This window comes from Motacilla alba, chromosome 12 (genome assembly GCF_015832195.1).
Source record: "Motacilla alba alba isolate MOTALB_02 chromosome 12, Motacilla_alba_V1.0_pri, whole genome shotgun sequence".
Lineage (NCBI taxonomy): Eukaryota > Metazoa > Chordata > Aves > Passeriformes > Motacillidae > Motacilla > Motacilla alba.
The window spans coordinates 14,427,410-14,449,514 of record NC_052027.1 but is presented as its reverse complement, the minus strand read 5'-3'; the positions used below and the strand labels follow the sequence as shown (position 1 = coordinate 14,449,514).

Below are 22,105 nucleotides of genomic sequence, written 5' to 3'. Positions count from 1 at the left end.
CTGTCTGTACTGCCTGTCCTGTCTGTCTCCACTGCCTGACTGCTCTGTACTGCCTGCACTGCCTGTCTGTCTGCCTGCACTGCATGTACTGCCTGTCTGTACTGTCTGTACTGCCTGACTGTTCTGTACTGCCTGCTCTGCCAAGCAGTCCCTGGATGAGGTGACCCTGACCCACCCTGCCCTCCAGCCAGCCCCACTCCGCCATGCTCTGAGACTAACAAAACTGTCTTGAAAAAAAACAAAGATGGCACCATTTGAATGTTAAATACCTTTTATTGGGTCCCAAGCAAACTCTCAGGGCTAAGGGTCAGGCAGTGAGGAGGACCTGACTGCATTTGAATGTGGTTTGAAGGGTTCTCAGCAGCCTCTGCCTGCTCCTGCCAGTGCCTGCCATGCTCTGAAGGCTGCAGGTCCAGGCAGGAGCAGCTGTGCAGGAGCAGGGATGCTGCTGGTTTCGTGGGAAGGGGGCAGAGGGGCCCTCTGTGCTGGAAATATGGAGAGGACAACGTTGCTGGGGCCAAAGTCTTGCTGGCTTTGCAGCTCCTGGGCTTGGCCGTATGAGCCCGAGCAGTGCAGGGCAGTGGGGGTACAGTCCCACATCCTCCCTTGGGGCAGAAATTTTTCACTTCGAACTGAGGCAGGTGCTCCCCAAAGGGACGGTGGGCCATGACAACTATTTAGCTATTGACAGGGGGTAGGAGCTGGGGTTCTTCACTGTGCAGAAGAGATGACTCCAGAGGGAACTTAAGAGCCCCTTCCTAAAGGGCTCCAAGTCGGCGGGAGCGGGGCTTTGGATGGGGCACATAGTCACAGCACAAGGGATAACTGCTCTAAACTGACAACAGTTTTCGATTGGACATGAGGAAGGAATGCACTGTGGCGAGGCACGGGGACCTGTTTCACAGAGCAGTTGCGGCTGCCCCATTCCGGGCAGTGTCCAGAGTCGAGCTGGACGGGGCTCTGAGCATCCCGGTGCCATGAGTGGGGGAGACCGGACCGCAGGGCCCTTAATGGCGGCAGCCCCCCAACTACATTTCCCGGCGTGCCGCGCGGCCGCTGCGCCTGCGCCCCGATTGGAAGCTTCCAGTCGGGGCGCGAGGTGGCTGCTGGGTAGAAGACGGGCGGTCCCTTAGGCGCCATTTTGTGGCGAGGCAGCGAGAGGGACTGTGCGGGTGTGCTTGGCGTGTGGTGCCGGATAGTGCTGTGCCGGGTGCCTGCGGATCCTGGGCGGCGGCATGGGCTCGGACAAGCGGTGAGCGGCGGCGGGAGGGCGAGGGGAGACGGGAGGAGGCGGGCAGTGGTGGGGGTCGCGACGGGCGCTTCACGCTCTGAGCTCGGCCCGCTGTGCCCCGCAGGGTGAGCAGGACGGAGCGGAGCGGCCGCTACGGCTCCATCGTGGAGAGGGAGGACCGCGACGAGCGGGAGTCCCGCAGCCGGCGGAGGGATGACTACAAGAGGTCCAGTGAGGAGCGCCGCGGTGACCGCTATGATGACTATCGCGACTACGACAGCCGCGACTACGATAGCCGAGACTACGACAGCCGCGATAGCCGAGACTGCCGCGACTACGACAGTCGGGACTACGACAGTCGAGACAGCCGGGTCTGCCGAGACTACGACAGTCGCGACAGCCGCGATTGCCGAGACTACGATAGCCGAGACTGCCGCGACTACGACAGCCGGGACAGCCGAGACTACGATTGCCGGGACTACGATAGTCGGGACTGCCGAGACTACGACAGTCGCGATAGCCGAGACTATGATAGAGACTACGACAGCCGCGATTACGATAGCCCCGAGGTGAGCGGGGCCGGGGGCCGGGGCCGGCGCTGCGGGGCGGAGGGCGCCGGGAGCGGGTTCGGTGCCGGAGCGCTGCCCGGGGCCGGGGGGAGCAGCCCCGGGCCGGCGGGCGGGGCCCGTGTGGCGCTGGGGGGACACGCTGCCGGGAGTCGCGGTGGCTAACCCTGGGCGCTGGCTTCCAGAGGGAGCGGGAGCGCAGGAACAGCGACAAATCGGAGGACGGATACCATTCCGATGGCGACTACGGCGAGCACGACTACAGGAACGATATTAACGATGAAAAAGAAAGCAAGACCATCATGTTGCGTGGGCTCCCCATCACGGTCACGGAGAACGATGTGAGTAGCCGGGCAGGGCTGTGCCTGCCTTGCCCCCGGGCAGGGCCGTGCCGGAGCGGTTGCTGCCATTTTGTTGAGCGCTGCATCATGGTGGCCCCTCTCGAGCGCTGTCGCGCTGCCATTTTGAGTCCTGAAAGCGTTTAAACTCCCAGTGTTAAATTATAGAGGTCAGTTCAATGTTAATCAGTCCTTTTCAGATAGAACGAGCTGTGAATGCTCCTTTTTTCACGGATGCTTTCCCGAAGAGTGGATTTTAAACTGTCTGCTCTTTGCTGCTTTTCTGTGTGAGAGCGAAGAGGCGGATTTTTTTTGCTGTTTCGCCCCACTGCAGGGAGGGGGGAGGGGGACAGAGACAAAGAGGTGGCAATCACCAGTTTTTCTGGTCTTTATCGGGGCCAGAACTTGTGACCGATGGGGTCACACACAGTCACCGAGCTCCTTAGCCGAGCACAGCCCTGCACAAAGCTGCTTTGTGTGGGCACAGCTGTGGGAGTCAAAATGGCTGCTGCCGAGCTGAGGGAGCAAGTACTGATGAGCTCGGTGCTTGCTTGTCTGACTTGTTCATTAAAAAGATGTTAAAGCTTTAAGGTTTTCTTATCTGTGGGAACTTTTTAGAGTTTTTTTTCCTTCGTGGGTTATTTTGGTTACCAAGCTATAAGCACAAAAGTGTTATTTGAGAGGTAAAAGCTGAGCTATCCCAGTTTGTTTTCAGTCAAGACTCCGCCTCTGCCTTCGATGTCTATATGCCTTAATTGCTAACACAGAGAATACATTTGCACCATTCCTACAATGGAGATTTTTTCTTTTGCTTTTTCGTCGATTGCTTGTTACCCTCCTGATATTGAGGGTTCCTAATCACCGAATACTGATCTAACATTTTCATGAGTGTTTGAAATAAGTATAGGTTCCTGCATACAAATGAGACAGCCCAGTCAGACATTACACAGAATGCTGTAGAACGGTTCTTGTTTCTGAGATACTGGTGTAGCTCTACAGCTGTGCAGTAACTGTAGCATAATTTATAGGAATGTTTAAATCTGGACTCAGAGTGTAGACAATGCATCTTGGAATGTAGAGTTGAGTTCTTTTGTTAACATTACTCCTGGTTGTGTACACAATTCTCTTTTTTTCCCCTATATTTTTCATTAGAAAAAATCACTTGCATATCTGATATTGTTTCTATTCAGCATATAAATGGGGAGCTTTAGATAAGTTTTGATTCTGCTGAGCAGCCCTGTTGCATGTAATGTACTTTGAATTCTGTGGAAGCTGCTGAAAAACCTTGTCTTCTGCTCTGGAATTAAAGAATTTGTTAGCGTTTGTTTTTCCTCCATGCCTCTGCACTGAGGCTGAGGCTGCCTGTGCCGCAGCAGCTTTGTTACACCAGAAGAACTGAGATCTTTAGCGTGAGGTGTAAGAATACATTCATCATGGAGCCTTGCAGTGCAGGCTTCTTGTTTTTCATTGCTAGGAGCAAAGGGTTTCTAGACAGGCAGGGAGAGGGTTACCAGCCGTGTTCTTTTTTAAATCTTGGGATCATGCACAGTCTTTGCCAAATACTGACCAATTAATCTGAGAACACGCAATCGTAGGGAATCAGGTTGTGGATGATTCAGTGTCCTGAGTGAGGATTACAGTTGATTTAGCCTGTAGCAAAAGATTATATGGACTTTGATGCTCATCAGTCCCGTTGGGTTCTCAGTAAATGTTTTCTTTGTCTTTGAGATGGTGTTGAAAACATTGTTTTGTGTATCTCTTTCATGGTGCTGCAAGGTAGGTGGTTTCTGTGACTTCTGTCTGGCAAGCTATGAAAATTTTAACTGTTCGATCAAAATCTCCTGCAGATTCGTGAGCTTATTGAATCCTTTGAAGGTCCTCAGCCTGCAGACGTGAGGCTGATGAAAAGAAAGACAGGTGAGAGCTCTTAATCCAGTTTTTGACATCACCTTCCTCTTCCCCAGCCCAAAAGAGTATCCAGAATTGTCCCCAAACTGCAAGCACATGCAATAAAAAAAAAAGGTTTGCCATGGCTAAGGAATGTGGCTTTTTGGAAGACTTAGATAGCTGGTCAACATGTTAAAAGAAGTCTGTCTACAGGGGGTTTTGTTAACAGGTATTGGTAAGTAATAATAGTGTAAACCCATTTAATAGTATGTAGTCTGTTGCATGGTTACCCTTAAACGTGGATTCAGATCGAGTGAAATGTAGCCAGTTAAGGCAGCTTGGTTCCTTGCCATGGCAAAATAACGAGCAGATCCCAGCAGTTGACGTCGCATTTGTAAAGCTGCTTTGTCATGAAGTAATGAAGCAGTTGGAGAGAGATTCACCTGTTTTAAAGGAACTGACTAACACAAGTATCCCGTCTATATCTGAATGCTGTCTCTAGGTGTAAGCCGTGGTTTCGCCTTCGTGGAGTTTTATCACTTTCAAGATGCTACCAGCTGGATGGAAGCCAATCAGGTTGCTTCACTCACCAAGTCTAGATATTCCTGAAAATGGAACAAGTCTGTACAGTTTAACAAGAAAAAAAAAAAAAAAGGAAAAAATAGAGGTGGAAGGAGTGGTTTGTTCCATAACAGTGATTTAAAGAATAAAAGCTTTGTATATATTAAAATTTATAACATGTAAGAAAATTAGGAGAGAAAGTTCTACTTTGGTGAAAGGTGCCATTGTATTAAATGACTTGGTTGCTGTTTAATTGGTCTTATGAAGATTTGGCTAGTAGTCTTTAAAAAGTCCTAGCTTATTTCCACTTGATGTTTCTTTCTCTGTTGTCAGAGAAAGCACCACATCTCTGTGTTACATTGGTATTAACCCTGAAAGAGAAGTGTCAGTTCTTGGCAATAATCTATTACCCCAGTTAAAGAGGGGGAACTGGCTCTTCTAGAGAAAAAAGCATATTCATTTCAACTAAATGAGGCAGACAGTGAGATCTCACATCTGTTAGACTCTGTATTTTGGCTTTTTTGTTACTATGACTTGATAGGAAGCCAAAATGCAGTAAGGATCCTCTGGTTTGTTTTCCTGTGAGATTTTCCTGTGGCTCTGCAAACAGTTTCACTTGCTTTCACTACTTTGAGATTCATAAGCTATTTTAACAACAGAACTTAAAAATACTCTCAAAGTGAGCAAAGTGTCAAATCACTAATTTTTTTTCTTGGACCTGAATATTTGATGCAGCAGTCCTAAGACAACATTATGACTGGTTTTCTGCTCTGTTGATGTTATAATAAAGAAATGGCACCATCATGGGATTCATGGCAGTTCCAGCAGATGGAAGTTGTCATATGCCTTGTGCTGGAATAGTGTTTCATATGTCCCACACTGTGGGTGTGTTCCCCAGCCAGAGAGCAGCTTTCAAATACTGTTTTCCTGACATGCTGCTCAGTAGGGCAGGTGGCTGCAGGGGAAAGACTAATACCAAGAAATTAATGCAGAGCATATTTCCAGAAATTTAATTTTTTTTAATATATACAAAGCTGTACTGATGCATAATTTATTGAAGTATACTCAAATTCACTCCAGTAAGCAACCACCTTAGTAGTAGGGAAAACATAGCCTGTCCCCAGCAGCCGGGTTGCTGACTGTTAGATGACAGAACGATGTATTGCAACTATGCCAGCAGCCTTGTTTCTATGTGTGCACATCCAGTGAGTGCTGGGCCCTCCAACCCTCCCTCCTGCCGGTAGGAGCAATGGCTTTGCCCTGTTCAGTCGTGCAGAATGTGAGAGCCTTATTCATGCTACGTGCTAGATCTGTGTCAGACCCTGTTATCAGAAAAGCCACTGGTGCTGACACTGGTACCTCTGCAGAAAGCCAACCTGCCATAAAAATGGTTCTGCCATTGCAGTGTCTGGGGTGTGGCCTCTAATACGCACTTCCTCACATGTGCTTCCACCTGTTTGACCAAAATATGTTGATAGCCATATTTTGAAAGGTCATTCTGCATACCCACGCTTGGCAAAGCGTGAGGCTGACAGTCAAGGCTTCTTAATAGCTGTAAATTACTAACTCCTCTGAAGTCAGAGTGAGAGGACGTGATGAAAGCATTATGAACTTTTCCTACCCCTGGAGAAGCTTCACGTGCAATCTAGTTACTCATTTTGGAGAACTCTTGCCTGAATGAAGAACACAAACCTCTTGTGCAGGCTTCCAATTGAACTGATGCAGTAGTCAAATGAAACCACTCTTGAGTTATGTTTCAGTTGATGGCACTTGTAATCCAGCCTTCAAGAAGTCTAAGCAGGGTCCCTTTGGGAGGAATTACTGTATTTTCAAGGGGACACTTCTGAAGTGTACTTGGAAAAAGTAAATCCAAGTGTGGTTAAAAGGTCTGGGGTGTTTGGAGTAGGGGACGAAGTGAAGCAGTCACCTAAGGACACGTTTAAAAAGCCTCTCAGTGCTATGCCAGAAGTGAATAGAAATGTGGGGGCAAAGAGACTCCTAAAAATGTGTTAATCTGAATGCAACAGATTAGGACTCTGTCTCCTTCGAGACACTTTCTGGTTCCATGTCAGCGTTTAGTGTTTGGCAGCTTTTTCTACACTCCCTGATTCTGTTTATCTTTGCTCCACATCCCATTCTCTTACTGCCCTCGTCCTCCTCTCTGCAGGATTGGATGGGCAGGGTGTAGGTGGCGGTGGTTGTCCTCCACATCCTCCCCATATGTTGTCCATTTAATTCAGGAGCACTGATTCCTCCGAAGGGTGCTCTGCCATGGGAAAATGGACATGTGTGTCTTGATACAGGAATAATTGAAACCACTTTTTTTGCAGAAAAAGCTGGTGATCCAAGGGAAGCAGATTGCAATGCACTACAGCAACCCAAGGCCTAAATTTGAGGACTGGCTCTGCAACAAGGTACAACACATGTTTCTGTGCGAGAGTTTGTGCTGCTCTAGAGCTCACCACTTCCTCAGTGTTTTAAAGAAAGTGACGCCTGAATCAAGCCTGCTCCCCATAAAGTTAAATTATTCCCCAGCATGTGTTCCCTTCTAACACTGCCTTTTACAGTAATGATTGTGCTTGGGATTGTAAGCCCAAGACTACACAGTTAAAATAACTAATTTGGGATGACGAGGGAGAAAGTAGCTGGGATGTTCTGAAAAGCAGCTGTGGTGCAGATAAGGGTGGCTTTTGATCTTCTGGATTATTCTGGTGGGTTAGCTTTGTTGTGTTACTTCGTGTAAATGTCTTTGTTGCAGGGTTATTAAAATTACCCAAGTTCTTACTGGGCTTCTCTTGTTTGTCACAGTGCTGCCTTTACAACTTCAGAAGGAGGCTAAAATGCTTCCGCTGTGGAGCGGACAAATTTGGTACGTTACCATCATCTCTTTCATGTTCAGTTTGTGGGAAACCTTCTGGCCTGTGTAGGAACCAGAGTTCCGTGTAAATTCTACACTGGCTTATGAAGTGCTGAGCTTGAAGTGCATGAACCATGTCCTGACTGAAATATTTTCTCTTCATGTGAAGATTCAGAACAGGAGGTACCACCTGGGGCAGCAGAAGCCGTTCAGTCTGTGGATTATTACTGTGATAGTAAGTGATCTTTGACTTACTCTAGAATGTGAAATGTAAACACACATACTAAAAATCCTTTCCGTACCTCAGCCTGCCAGCTGAAGGCTTGAAATACTCTGCAAAGCCATGGTGTGCCCTGCTAATGTCGTCCTTTTTCTCCTCAGCCATCATTCTTCGAAACATTGCTCCTCACACAGTAGTGGAATCCATCATGACTGCCTTGTCTCCATATGCATCTCTGGCAGTCAATAATATTCGTCTCATCAAAGACAAGCAGACTCAGCAGAACAGAGGCTTTGCGTTTGTGCAGCTGTCTTCTGCCATGGTGAGGACTTTACTGGTGTTCTGGAGAGAAACAGCTGGTGAACTCCTTCTCTCCCTCGCAGCATATAGATCCCTGAGCTGTCTGAAGGACTGTCCCCCTTCAGGGACTGTTAATGGCTGCAGTGTGTCAAAGCTGATAATATGTAGCTGCAGTTTGAAGGGTGGTGGGATGTTGGGAGCACTTGGGAAATCTATTTTGGTAGCAGAGTTCTGTTCTGGATTGCAGCCTAGCTTCGTGCTTTGATTGCAGAAGTACTGGTGCGGGTTCATACTTTGTTGGCAGATTGTAAGATCTGGGGCGTGCAGTGTGGGAACAGGTGCATTGAGTTAGGCTTCTTCCACCTTGAGAAGAGAGGAGGAGGCAGATGCTGCTCTTCTTAGCAGCATCCAGTGGGAGGGTCTAAGGGCAGCAGAAACATATTCTCAAGGATACATAAGGAGAGGACAATAGGGAGCAGCCATAAATTGGAACACAGGAAATTACAGAGGTACAAGAAAAGTCTCCTAAGTTTCAGGGAGGTCATTTGCTGGCATGGGGTCTGTGAAGGGCAGTGAATCTCTGTTCCTGGGTGTGACACTGAGGGATGTGGCATAGTGGTGGACTTGACAATGCTGGGTTAACCATTGGACTCAATGGTTTTTAAGGTCCTTTCCAACTTGAATGATTCCTTGAGTCTGTACATCAAACTCGAGCAGCAGTGTGATCTCTTTGGACCTGCTTTAATTAGAGGAAAGGTGGTTGGATTAAAACAGGTGCCTAATCTCAGTTTTTGCTGATGTCCCATTTGGAGTAGTTTGTGTCTTGATAAAAGCTAAGCTTCTGGAACATATTTAATACGTGACCCAGGGAAAGGCTCACTATGTTCACATGGGCTGTTAGGGGTCTCACTGTGCTCTTCTGCATGTGTGTAATGTGAGGAGATGGAGGTGTTTTTACATCTTTAGCTCTTTTCAGTGGATCTACATGAAAAGGTGGAGTTTGGGGCACTTCTGGATCCCCCTCAGTAAACTGCCCTTCATAATAATGAGTATTTTTTGTTGTAGGATGCTTCTCAACTGCTACAGATTTTACAAAGTCTTCAGCCGCCGCTAAAAATTGATGGCAAAACAATTGGTGTTGACTTTGCAAAGAGTGCCAGAAAGTGAGTGTGATAGCAGTCAATTGCATTTTTTGTTTTTGCTTTTTTTTTTAATTCACATACCCACCCATTCTCTTTATATTAGACGGTTTCTTCTTGTCACCCACACTTTGGTTAAGTTTATTCTGACTTCAAAGTTTTGCTCCCCATAAGTCACTTGTGTTGCATGCATCCTGCTCTTCACTGTGCACCAGGAGAGTGAAAGCGGTCTTCCCCACACCCCTGCTTCCAGTCCTCTGCAGATAACACTGTAACTGTTTGTGTGCACAGCACATTTTTTTCCTTGGAGACCTTCTGACTTGTTACTGACTCCACGACAATGAACCTGAAGTTCCTTTACTTGCCAAGCAATGTTTTAGCTCATTCATTACATTCCAAATGTTTGATAACTGCCAAGAAATCCATGTGTGAGGGCAGACTCCACCTCCTTGCATAGGGAGACACTTCAGTAAAAAGCAGTACTTACTCAGGTGCCTGATTTCTGTGATTGCAGAGACCTGCTTCTCCCAGACGGTAACAGAGTCAGCGCCTTCTCTGTGGCAAGTACAGCCATTGCTGCCGCTCAGTGGTCATCCACTCAGGTATGATTTGGGGACTGTTTCTCATAGTCCTGCTTTCCTGAAAATTCAAATGCACACCATGTAATTACCCTGCTGGCCACCTGCTTGGTTCACTTGTTTGATGGCAGATTCAGCCATGACAGATCTGGTCTGCGCACAATCAGTTTGGAGCCTGGGCAGTGGGGTGCATGAAATTATTTAATAAAGTTGTTTATCTGTCCCTGACAAGTATTATCTTCTTGAATTTCAGCCACAGACTGGAGAGGGCAGCACCCTTGACTACAGCTATCTCCAGTCAGGACAGGATGGATACTCACAGTATGCTCAGGTTAGTGGTAAAGATGATGCTCTAACCAGCAGGTTGTCATAATTTGGGAATGCAGATTAATGACCTTGTTTTGTCATCCATTTCCTTTTACAGTATTCCCAGGATTATCAGCAGTACTACCAAAATCAAGGAGGAGTGTTGGACACAGACACAGCTACCATATCAGGTAGTGCTTCCAGCATCTTAGAAGCAGTTGTTTGTAATTATAATTGTGCAGTAGTATTTTGCCCATTTTTGTTGGTTTGCTGTGCAGAAGACTTGGCTCATTTTGCTCTCAGGATGTCTGAGTGAGGATGCATTACTAGAGAACTGGAACAGATTTGTTGAAGTGGAACCTCTTGTGCAAGATGAGAGAGAAGCCTTAGTTTCAGACTATTGACAAAGGCCTTGAACTTACGCTAGTGGTGTAAGCAGCTCTAGCAAATGTTCAGCACTAACAGCTGTAGAGGCCAGCAATTGCTGACTTTAAGAGCAGAATATTTCCTCCTGAAAAGGAAACTGTTCCTTGTCTGGGTAGAAGATACCCACTGCGTATCTATCTCCTTTAGAATGCTTATTGCCTTGTTTGGCTGCTGGAGCTGGAATTAGTAGCTGAAACTATAAACAAAGTAATTTTAGCCGTAGAATGCAGTAGTTTTACAAATTAGTTGGCTTATGCATTGCTGCTCTCTTTTGGCAGGAGCTCCGGTCACTACAACAACAGCTGCAGTCGTGTCCCAGAGTCCTCAGCTGTATAATCAGCAGACAAACTCACCTGACTCTCCGGTAATTACAGCACTGATGAGTCCTTGCTTGCAGAGCCTGGGATATGTGGCTTAGCTGTAGCCTTTGATTTTTTAAGTGGGTGGTACAGCAAAGCTTCAGAGTGTCCGTGGGTTAGTCACAGTGCTTGTGGTCATAAGTCACCTGCCATTTCTTCTTGGGATGGTTTTGTTCTTTGCTAAAGGTGAGTGCCAGGCATGCTGGTGAGGAGGAGTTAGCTGTCATATGCGTAGGGTGCGCTGCTCACGCCTTGGCTCGCTGTCCTTGTTTTCTTGGTGACAGATTTTCTAATTGAGGTTTGTGGTTTGGGTTTTTTTCAGACACAGTCAGCACCACCTACCACTAGCACTCAGGCACAGGCAGCTCCTCCGACTGGCGTAGTGCCTGGAACCAAGTACGGTAAGTGCTCGGGAGGTGCTCTTGGGGACAGTTTTCTGTCACTGTAGCAATAAAACTCGGCTTTGGCCAAGTGCTCCATCACCCTGTCATGGTGAAGCTGCCCCTGGAGAGCGTTGGCTGCATGGGTGATTAAGAGCCCTTTACAGACATGTCTGCTGTTGTGGCTGCTATGATCTCCGAATTTTACCTGAAATGTAGAAAGATACCTGTCTGAATTCGTCTGGAACGACCATGTCCCACGCTTTAATTTTTTTACAGCTGTCCCTGATACTTCCACCTACCAATATGATGAATCTTCAGGATATTATTATGATCCTATAACAGGGCTCTACTATGATCCTAATTCCCAGGTAAACACAAGTTCTTCCCACATGTCTTAACTGTTAAGGTCCATTAGTTTCCTATCTCTCATCATACGAGTGACATTTGAAGTGCACAACATACCAGATGTTGCAGATAACTCTCAGCAGTGTGTATAGGGCTGGGACTTGATTTCCCTCTGGTATAGCCCTGCGTTTTTCTCTCCTTTTCCTTAATTTTCCTCCACATTTGGCCCATAGAGGATTAGCACTTGTCACAGCCACTGTAACTGAGCTGTTTCGTTGCGGAGTGCCCAGCAAAGTGCACCCAGTTCTGGGCTCTGGTGGGTCGTCTCTTGGGAGAAGCAAAAGATTCTCCATAGTGCTGTTGGGCAGAACCAGCTGTGTGCGGGGACAGAGGCTTCAGCCACTTCCTGCCTTTCGACTCCTCTGTGGAGTCTGCAAAACTTGTTTGGACTCTACAAAACGCCTTCCCGTGTGGTGCAGTAGTGTGAATCAGCTTGTTTGGGTTCTCCCGTGGACACTGGGCTTGTGTGAGGTGTTTAACTGTCTGCCTCTCCTTCCCTCTGGCAGTATTACTACAATGCCTTAACCCAGCAGTACCTGTACTGGGATGGCGAAAAGGAGACCTACATGCCTGCAGCAGAAGGTGTCACCTACCAACAGACAGCTACCACAACCACCACCAAAGAAGTGAAAGAGAAGAAAGAGAAGCCTAAAAGTAAAACAGCCCAACAGGTAAAAGACAGAATGGGATTATAACTGGGATAAAGTCCTTTCTGTGGAACGGGATATTTCTCCTTCCTCATGAGAAAGGAAATCCTAGGTTATTCAGTGGGGTGCATGCCTTCAATTTGCAGGCACTGTGGGGGGCTGAGGAGAGGTGGAGTTGGCGAGGCTTCAGTGCAGAATTAAGCTCTGCATAGGAGGAGTGCTTATGGAATCCTGCCAGGATCAGTGGGAGTATAACTGAGCCATCACATAGAGGATTATCTTGATAAGAAGGGTTTGTACAGTAAAAGAAGCAAGCTGCGTTGTCTTTGAACGCTGTATACAGGGAAACACCTGCACTACATCCAGTGTTCTGTGGTTTAAAAATAAAAGGTAGTGGGTTGACTTATTCTGAAACTGCATGTGAGATTGAATGGGTGTCATAAGAGATTGATAGCTTTGAGAGGAGCTGTGTGAGCTAACCACTCTGCATTTCAGATTGCTAAAGACATGGAACGCTGGGCAAAGAGTTTGAACAAGCAGAAGGAGAACTTCAAGAATAGCTTCCAGCCACTGAGTACAAGGGAGGAGGAGCGGAAGGAGTCAGCAGCTGCAGATGCAGGCTTTGCCCTCTTTGAGAAAAAGGTGAAGGTGCTGGCAGTGGCGTGTGGTGGGGTTCCTGTGACGGAGAGCTCTGTGCTCATGGCATGCTTGTCTCATCCAGGGAGCTCTGTCTGAGCGACAGCAGATCTTGCCAGAGGTGTTGAAAAATGGGGATGATGAAAATCCACTAAAGGTGAGTATGGTAGAGGAGCTCAGAGCTCAAGCCTGAGTTTCCATTTCATTACCTGTAAAAAGTGGTGCTGATGATTGCAGTGGTGTGGTGCAAGTGCAGTAGGCTGGGTAACTGAGGTACACTTAGGACAGGTGTGATTCTTCCTAGCCTCGAGCTCAGTTGGGGTTTTGAGGTTTCTACATAGGCTGTACTTAGAAGTATTGTTTGGCTAGTGGGAACTGTCCTGCAGCTGCTTTGGTATGTACTTCTTTTGAGTTGCAGTACTTCAGAGTATGGGCCCAGTACTTAATAGAACAGGGACCCTGCAACAGAGGTGGCAGAGAAGGCTGAAATACTTAACACCTTTGTTTCAGTGTTTACTGCCAAGGCCAGCCCTTAGGAATCCCTGACCCAGGGGAACATGAGAAAAAGAACCAGCACTGTGAGAGTGACTGAGCACTGGAAGGTTTCCTAGAGAGGCTCTGGAGTCTCCTTTCCTAGAGATGCTCAGAGGTCATGAGGACGCAGTCCTGAGCAGTATGTGCTAGGGGCGGACCCTACTTAACCAGGAGGGTTGGACTGGGTGACCTCCAGTGTTCCTCTCCAACCTCAGGCATTCTGTGATTTCCTCGTTAGTAATGGGAGCATGCTGTTCCTCCTGTGGTACACATCTGCAGCCTTTGTTCCCTTTTTGTGCTCTCTGAACTGTGGCACTGTTGCACTCCCCTAATGCTGCCTTTGCTTTTCAGCGTGGCCTTGTGGCTGCCTATAGTGGTGACAGCGATAATGATGAGGACTTACTGGAGAGAATGGAGAATGAGGAGGAGAAGCTGACTGACTGGAAGAAGATGGCTTGTCTGCTGTGTAGAAGGCAGTTTCCAAACAAAGATGCTCTGATTCGTCACCAGCAGCTGTCTGACTTGCACAAGGTAGTTACACTATGTAGTGAGGAAAATACTGGGGTTGTCATAATCCAGTGTGTAAACCAAAACCATGAGGCATGTTGCTGTTTGGAAAGCTGTTTTTCTTAAAGCAAAAATCTGCAGGTGGATTGTTGCTCTCCCAAAAGTCAGCTACTTCATTTAGGGAGAACTGTAATGCATTTCATGTTGTTAAAGTGAATCTCTCTTCTTGTTTCAGCAAAACATGGATATCTATAGGAGATCAAAGCTTTCTGAGCAGGAGCTTGAAGCCTTGGAGCTGCGTGAGAGAGAGGTCAGTGTTGAGATGAGCAGATGAGTAGCTAATGGAAAACCTGTGCAGGTGATGTGTTGAGCTCTCCTTAGCCTGACGCACGTCACTCGAGATAATCCTTGTAAGCCAACCCCTTTTCCAGTCAAGGTTCAGAGCTGCCCTGTTAGATGGAGAGAAGTGTCCCATGTCCCACAGGTCTGGCTTAGCATGGAAGGCTCATTCCACCTCTGGTTCAGGGCTGCCAGGCTGGGACTAGAAACCTGCAAGTCTCCTCCTGCCCCAGTGCTGGTTCAGATGGTGCTCCAGAGGGTTGGGTCTTGGGCTCTGCCGTTGGTGGTGTTGGTGTTAGTGGGCTGCAGTCCACAGTATTCTGTAGTAGCAGGCATTCATCTGACTCCCATAGCTCAAAGCTGAACAAAAGTGTCTTGAAATCCATGCTAACTGTAGTTGCTTTGTGCAGATGAAATACAGAGACAGAGCAGCTGAGAGGCGGGAAAAGTACGGCATCCCCGAGCCGCCGGAGCCCAAGCGCAAGAAGGTCTACGATGCAGGCACAGTGTACGTACCTGAAAGCTCCTCAGCAGCTGCCTCGGTGCACCATGAGCAGTGTGGGTGACTTGTTAACTCTTCTCTTCTTCCTGCAGGAACTACGAGCAGCCCACCAAAGACGGCCTTGACAACAGTAATATCGGGAACAAGATGCTGCAGGCCATGGGCTGGAGGGAAGGTTCGGGCTTGGGAAGAAAATGCCAGGGCATCACAGCACCCATTGAGGTAAGTAAAGAGGGATGTCTCCTTGAGGAGGTTTGGTGCCTTTGTTTTTTTCTTGTTTAACCAGAAGCACTTGCTGCTGAAGAGCTCTGAAGGAATTAACTGCCAGCCACTGCAAAGCTGCCTCCATTTATGTTGGCTCCTGCTTATGTTTGTCCCCCTGGATGCTGAAGCAGAGGCATGGCTGTGCCTTCCTCCCTTTGGTATTTGTCTCCTGAGGCACTGTGGCCCCAGTACACCAGGAGAGGTGTCTTCCCTCTAGTTGTTGCCTTTCCTGGCCTTGCCCATGCTCCAGCTTGTGCTGTTAGGAACTGTTCAGCGCAGTTGGACTGGGGCCAGAATAGTGTGAGGTATGGTGTATTATGGGTGCTCCAGTCTCTTGGTGTCCATGGTGGTATTTATGGCTGTAGAGATCCCCTGGGAAGCTTGGGCTGGGTGGATTGATGGGATTTTTGGTGGTGTCCTCATGGTGGTTTGGCCACTCGCTGCAAAGCTGAAGTGTGTCTCTCTTCCCTTGCAGGCCCAGGTACGAATGAGAGGAGCTGGCTTGGGAGCCAAGGGCAGCTCCTACGGCGTCTCCACGGCGGATTCGTACAAAGACGCAGTGCGGAAAGCCATGTTCGCTCGCTTCACGGAGATGGAGTGACCCTCTGGCCTGCAAAGCACTTCATGTTAGCAAGAACTGACTGTTAAACTCCATAGCCTTGGTGACCTGGCTGTATCCTGGCTTTGGTTTAGAGTTGACCATTTCATTCCCTTGGACGTTGTTCCCTGCTCGGCATGTAACAAACACTTCCATGAGCAGATTGTTTGAACTGACTCAACTTCATGCTGGAGAGCTCCTGGTTAGACCAAAGGGGATGGCTGATCTTTATATGGTCGTGTATATAGTGTAATGTATTCTGTGTTCTAGCATGTTGTCCAGGTGCTGCTCCTGCCCCCTGGAGCAGCAGCAGGACCTGTTAGCTGTGCTTTCAAACTGTCTCTGTTCTCCTTTTGTTGTATTGTCTGTCTGTGTTTTTTTGGAGAATTTTCCTGTACATTTTGTATGATACATCTTTGTATAGACTTTTTGAAGACTTTGATTCTAGTTGCCAATTTGGCTCATTTCCAAATGAAATACATCCAAAAATTATCCTATTTCTGTTTCTCGGTGGGTGAATGAAGAATTAAGTTGCCAATGCTACTTGTCCTTTCTGTCATTCTGCTTCTTCCTTGATGAGACTTCATCCTGGAGTCTCTGTTCCATGCAGCTCTCCACTCGCCTCCCTCCTTTCATCCCTGTGCTGTGCCGTGTTCTCAGCCTCTTTCTCACAGCTCCAGCATGGATGGTGGCTGGTGGAGCATCAGCTCTCTCTGTAGCCCTTCTTGCCGTCACTGTAGGAACAGGAGAGGTGCAGCAGCAGTGTCTGCACTTGCCCAGAGCCCTGGGTGTTACCTGCTGGCCCTTCGGTGGGCTGGGAGGGGGGTGACATGTGTGGCACCTCTGGGAAGGTTTGTGTGCTCCACCTCGGCTTATTCTGGGCTGCCTCAGTGCTGTGGGGGAGCTGTGGCAGGCTGGGTGGCTCCCAGGAGGTTCCCCAGAGGCGTCCGGCAGCTGTCCCATTACTGCCTTGCTGTTCTCTGCCTTGTTCACGCTCCTCTTCACAAGAGCCAGGATCATCAGAGCCCCTCTCGGCCCTGGGCTCTGCCTTCGCTGATGCTGTTGGCTGTGGGTCTTGCTCAGCCTCCACACGAAGCTGAGCCAGCAGTGGGCTTTCCTACTGTCCAGGTGGCTATAGGTAGGGTTGGGATGAAGCAGGAGCAGCTTCACCATTCCTGCCTGCTGAAAGCCCTTCTGGGGGTCAAGGCCAGCATCCTCTGGCTTTTTTTTGGAACGGGTGAATCCTGCTTTGCCGGCTGCTGCAGCTGCGCCTCTGCCCCTGTTGCCCCTGTTGCACTATCGGGCCACTGCCTGATTTTTGAGGGGTGCCTGGCTTGGGATGGGCCAAGGTGGGGAATGCCCCCGCCCCTGCATGTGGCCCGGTGCCGCGGGGCTTGGGGACGCGGCCAGAGCCGCCGGGCCGTTCCGCCAGGTGGCAGGCGTGCCCAGCTTGTGTCGCGGAGCGTTTCCTCTGTGCCGGGCTGCCGAGCATCACTGGCGCTCCAGGGCTCCCTCGCGGGTGACATTCCCTCTTCGGCTCCGCAGAGGAAGCCGGTTGGCTTGAGACAACCTAGAAGTGACGGCTCCCTGCCCCAGCTTCCCCCCAGGAACGACAGGGAAGGCAGCCCTGGTTCACTGCAATGGGGCCCCGTGTGCCTTTGGCAGCCTCCCCCCACTGGCTGTGTGTCCCGGCTGGCCACACCGAAGTGCTTTGCTGCTCTGGGCTGTAAATGGGGGGGTTGTTTCCCAGCAGGTGGGTTCGATGGATCGATAAAGTGCATTTGTGAAGCTCAGCTTCTTCCCAGCTCATCGATCCCTGTCCCAGTGCATCCTCCTGACGAGGGGTGATGCTGCGGGCAGGGGGGAGGGCTGCAGTGGGCACAGCACAGTCAGAGACTCGCTGCAGCCGAGTGCTGCCCCAGTGCCAGGAGCTGAGCCAGCCCCAGCTGGTACCTCCCACAGAACAGTTCCCGTGGGGATCCAGGAGCATGCCATGGGGGCACAGGGATCTGCTAGAAGGGGATGCCCAAAGCAGGATCCCTTCCTGGGGCAAGGCTTTAATGGGCTTGCAGCTGCTGGGCCTGCAGCCACCCCTTCTTGTTAGATGGGTTAAAGCCCACCTTCCTGGGTTAAGGCACTGCTGCTGGGCGCCCATGGAACAAGAGGAGCTGGGGGAGGGGGGGTTTGCAGCCCCCCACTCCCAGGCATGCCCCTGAATGCCATGCCAGGCGCTGGAGCAGGGCATGGAGGCACCACCGCCTGCCAGCACCCGCGCCTCCAATTTAGGCAGCGCAGTGCGGCTGTTCGTGACTGAATGCACCGTGGCCCACAGCCTTCAGAGGGACATGGTGTCCCTGCCTCCCTGGGGACTGACCTCTGTGGGGGCGGGAGGAGAAGCCCTGGGATGGGGCCAGCCCCAGAAGTGTGCAGTGACAAGGCAGGATCCCCCTCGGAGCGAGGGGGGAGCTGCCTTGGGCACGGCTTGCAGGGCTGCCAGTGTGCCAATCCCACTGGGGCTGAGCCTGAGCCAGGATGCCCCAGAAAGGTGCTGGGCCAGCATCAAAATGCTAGGGGCCTGAAGCTGGTCCCACCAGGAATGCAGAGGGCCACAGCATACTGGAGAGGCTTGTGTAGCCAGGCAGCGGCTGGAGGAGATGCAGCTCAGTCCCTGGATGGGCAGAGCCTCACTGCACTCCTGTACTTCGGTTTCCCTTACTGCTGAGCAGCCACACGGTCTCTCTGTGGCTGACAATGGAAAAGAAAAGGCACCAAGCCCCAGAGCAGGTGGAGAGCTCAGGCTAGGGGGGAAGGAGGGGCACGCAAAGGGACCCTGTGCCCTTTGCCATGGGCAATAGGTATGTGGGAGCAGGACTGCAGCCAGGGGCTTCTTCCAGTCGCAGGGCAGCTGCAGGCTGACTTTCAGAGCCTTGGCTCCAACAGGCCTGCAGCTCCTTCCAGCACCTACAATATGCAGAATCTAAGGCCCCTGTTGGAGTAGTTACAAAGTTTGGGATTTTTCTGGCTGGCTTTCAGCATTATTAATATTAAAACTCCCAAGCCTGCTATGCCCTGGCTTTCCGGGAGGCCTTTGGAACTCCTGCATGCTAATTGAAGCGAGGAAAGCAGCCAAATCATCAGTGTGAACAGCTTTCCTCCTGAGGATTCCTTAATCGCTGGAGTTACCAACCCGTGGCAGAGCTCAGCACTCTGCATGGCCAGCCCCAGGCCTGCCTGCCTCTCCTGCACTGTCGCTGAAATTCTGCTTGCAGGCAGGAACACACCCTTGTGCCGTTGTGTGGGGCTGCCAGAGGCCCCAGGGCTCTCTGTGGATTGGGTTGGCTTTCCTGCACTCTCCCTGCCAAAAAGCCTCCTGCGCCCAGCAGGACAGGCGTGGAGAGAACTGGGACCACAAGCTGTGCTCATGCTGCGTGTCAGCCAAAGCCAGGCACCCACAGCTCCATGGGGTTTGTATCCTGGTGCCAAAGGGGCATCTGAAGGGGAAGGTGGTGTTTGCTGCCGTGGGACAGCCCGGGGCAGGGGGCACAGCCGTGTGTGAGGTTATGCACCTGTGTGTCTGTGTGTGCTCATGCTCCTCTCCAGTGCCTTTCCCCACTCTGCCTCAGGGGATTCAACAAGGCTGCTTCCCTTTCTCTTCCCCACTGTGATGGTCCATGCTCTCCTGAGCTGCTAGATGTGTCCTAACTACTTCGGGATTGCCCCTGGAACAGTTTGCCCAATTTTACCCAAATGCCCCACAACCACCTGGCTCTGGTTTCAGCCGTGGGGCTCTGGCAGGGCCAGGGTGCAGCATCCTGCCAGCACACCAGGGGTGCTGCTGTGGCACCCCTGTAGCCTGCCTATTTGGGACGCTCAAAGGGCAGGAAAAGGACAGCTGAGGGGGAGGGTGCACGATAAAGGGGGTTGGGGAGGATGTGGGCATCCTGCTCCAGGGGCTCATCATACCTGCACCCCTCCTGCCCCTTGGCATGGAACACCTGTGGCCCTAGACCAGTGGCCATGTCACCCTGGACACTCTTCCTCCCCAACCCCACAGCACCAGGGTGGGTGAGGAAGGGGAGGTGTGTCCCTTATCCCTTGGCTACTCTACTTGGATGCTGTTTTGACTGACCATGGCTTGGGAACTGCATGGTCCAGGTTTCTGCAGCAACGTGGACACAATTTGCAGCCCTGGGGGGGTGGAGTGGGGGGGCTCTTGTTGTTGGAAAAAACTAAAAACAGATGGGGGCTGTGATCCCGGAGCCTGGGACCTGTGGTTACATCCAGCTTATCCCCTATCCAGGCAGCTCACACTGTCCTGAGCCCTTGGGCATCTTCCAATGCCAGGCTCTCCCACGGGAGATGCTCCAGCCTTGCAGAAATGCTGGAGCATGCAGATTTGGAGGGTAAAGAAATGTTTTTCCCAGCAGAGACTCTTCCCTGCCTCCGGCAGTGAGCCGTCGCTCAGCAGCCAGGCAGCGCCGGAGCCGCGGGGCTGGAGCTGCGGGGAGCCCCGGGCAGCGGAGCGCAGCCCCGGGCCGAGAGAGAACGAGGGGCTGCGGGCAGCCCAGCGTCAGCCCCGCTGCAGGCAGGCCCTGGGGACCCAGGGAGTGAGCCAGAGCCTGGCGATGGGGAAAACCTGACCCCCCCGTGGGGCACGGCACACACGGCCCCACAGAGCCCGGCGGGCTGGCAGGGGAGAGCGGCTCAGGCCCTTTGCCAGGTGTGGGAGTGGGGGGGAGGGGAGCTGCTCACCGTCTCCGCCGGGAGAGAGCTTGAACGGGAGACGATTTCATGTCAAAAACGTTTTCACAGGAATTTGTCACCACCTACAAAAATCTCTTTACCTCCACCCTTTTTTTTCCCCTTTAGCAGCAACCAGACCTGAGGGGTGTGTGCATGCAGGTGATACCGAGAAACAGAGACTGAGCCTTTTTTGCTCCAGTTCCTAAGAAAAATTTATTTGGTGCTTGTTCCCCTCCTCCAAAGCCTGGTTTGGGGAGAGAAACTGCTTCCTGCAGCACGAAAAACCAGGCAAGGGAAGGAGTGCATTTTCCCCAGCATATCCCACTGCGGTTCTCCCGGGACCCTTCCCGGGCACCCCAAAACATCTGTCGGCTCTGGAAGCCGCTTCAAACCCACCGGCCCCAGCCCCATCCGTGTCCCCGGCGGGATGTGCCCGCAGCATCATTAGCGCTCGTCTCGTCGCCGCCGCGGCGGTTCGAACCTGTTTGAAATGCACTTGAAAAGGGTGGATTTGATGGGAGGAATGTGACGGGTTTTTTGTTCTCCGAGCCCCCCGGTTAAAGCTCTGCGTAATGAAGAGCTGTGACTTTCACTCGGGTTATTTTGGGATGGACTACTTTTTTTTCCGAGCTGGTGGAAGACCATCAAAGCGGCGCTTTGAAAAATGTCCCAGTGTATAAATAACTCTGCTGAGAGCAGAATATCGCGGGCTCCCGCGCGCGGCGCGCCGAGGCAGACGGCATCTGCCGTGCGACGGTGCATTATAAAAAGGAATTATTCATCCCTTCCTCTAATTAACTGGGTACAGCTCCCCCGCGCAGGAGCCATGGCCCGGCGTGGGGAGCGCTCCCGGCCATGCCAGCAGAGCGGGTGCTGCTCCCGAGGTCCCTCCATGTGTCCCCCCAGGCCCCCCACGCCTCCCGGCACCGGGAGCAGCAAGCTGGTGCTGCCCTCCATGGTGGAACAACGAGGTGGGCGAGCTGGTGCGGGAAAACCCGAGTGTCTGCGGGACTCGCTGTCGCTGGAAAACGCCTGATCTGCTGCCTCGGCATCCCTCCCACCGAAATCCCAGCAGAGGGAGCAGGATGGGGGGCAAGTCCTTGGTACCCTGCTAGCTCACAGCTTCCAAGGCTGGGATCTTTTGGTGCCTGCATCTTGCTGGGTGTGTGCGAGCGTTGCACGGGGCATCCCCTGAGGAACAGCCCGCAGCCACAGCAGCCGCATAGCTCGGACAGAGACTCAGAGATGCACGGCTCAGTCACAGCCGAGGGTGGGTTTTCAGGAGATATGGGAGGGATAGGACCAGCAAAGGGAGCCCTGTGCCCCGCACCCCAGAAGGAAGTGGCCACGGTGGCAGCAGCCAGGCAGGCTCAACGCCACGGCTGTGCCCTGGCAAGGACACAGTACTTGGGACCTCCCGGGAGGGAAACTAATTATAGGAGTGCTCCGGAGGGGCTATTTTGGACCCTTTGCTCTGCGTGAGTCACCTGCTATTTTTCAACCCCACTGGGGCTATTTCCGTGGCAGAGTGATTTACACGGACTGGGACAATGCTGCTGGCACTCTCCTGGGGTCTTGAAGCCCAAAGCAATGCTGGGGGCACAACCCACTCCCCAAACAGGGTGCAGAGCGGTCCCCAGGCTGCCTGCTGGGGCTCCCAGCAACTCCTGCAGTGCCAGGGATGCCCACAGCAGGGTGGACCAACCTGGAGCCCATCCCACCACCCTGCCGCCTTCTCAAAGGACTGCACGGTTGGGCTTGGAGTTCCTTATTTCTCTT

At 51.2% G+C, this 22,105-nt stretch overlaps 1 protein-coding gene across 1 annotated transcript; it reads left to right on the top strand.

Moving 5' to 3' along the window:
* Positions 1-1,096: 1,096 nt before the first annotated feature.
* RBM5 (RNA binding motif protein 5) lies at positions 1,097-16,123 on the top strand. The gene is made up of 24 exons (XM_038149105.1): positions 1,097-1,252; positions 1,356-1,800; positions 1,983-2,138; positions 3,983-4,052; positions 4,525-4,598; positions 6,914-6,997; positions 7,392-7,452; positions 7,610-7,675; positions 7,822-7,982; positions 9,026-9,123; positions 9,614-9,701; positions 9,931-10,008; positions 10,102-10,174; positions 10,688-10,773; positions 11,091-11,169; positions 11,428-11,519; positions 12,063-12,227; positions 12,699-12,845; positions 12,925-12,996; positions 13,725-13,904; positions 14,116-14,190; positions 14,630-14,727; positions 14,814-14,943; positions 15,461-16,123. Exons 1-24 carry the CDS (start codon positions 1,236-1,238, stop codon positions 15,584-15,586), a joined length of 2,721 nt encoding a protein of 906 aa, XP_038005033.1. The 5' UTR covers positions 1,097-1,235; the 3' UTR covers positions 15,587-16,123.
* Positions 16,124-22,105: the final 5,982 nt, after the last annotated feature.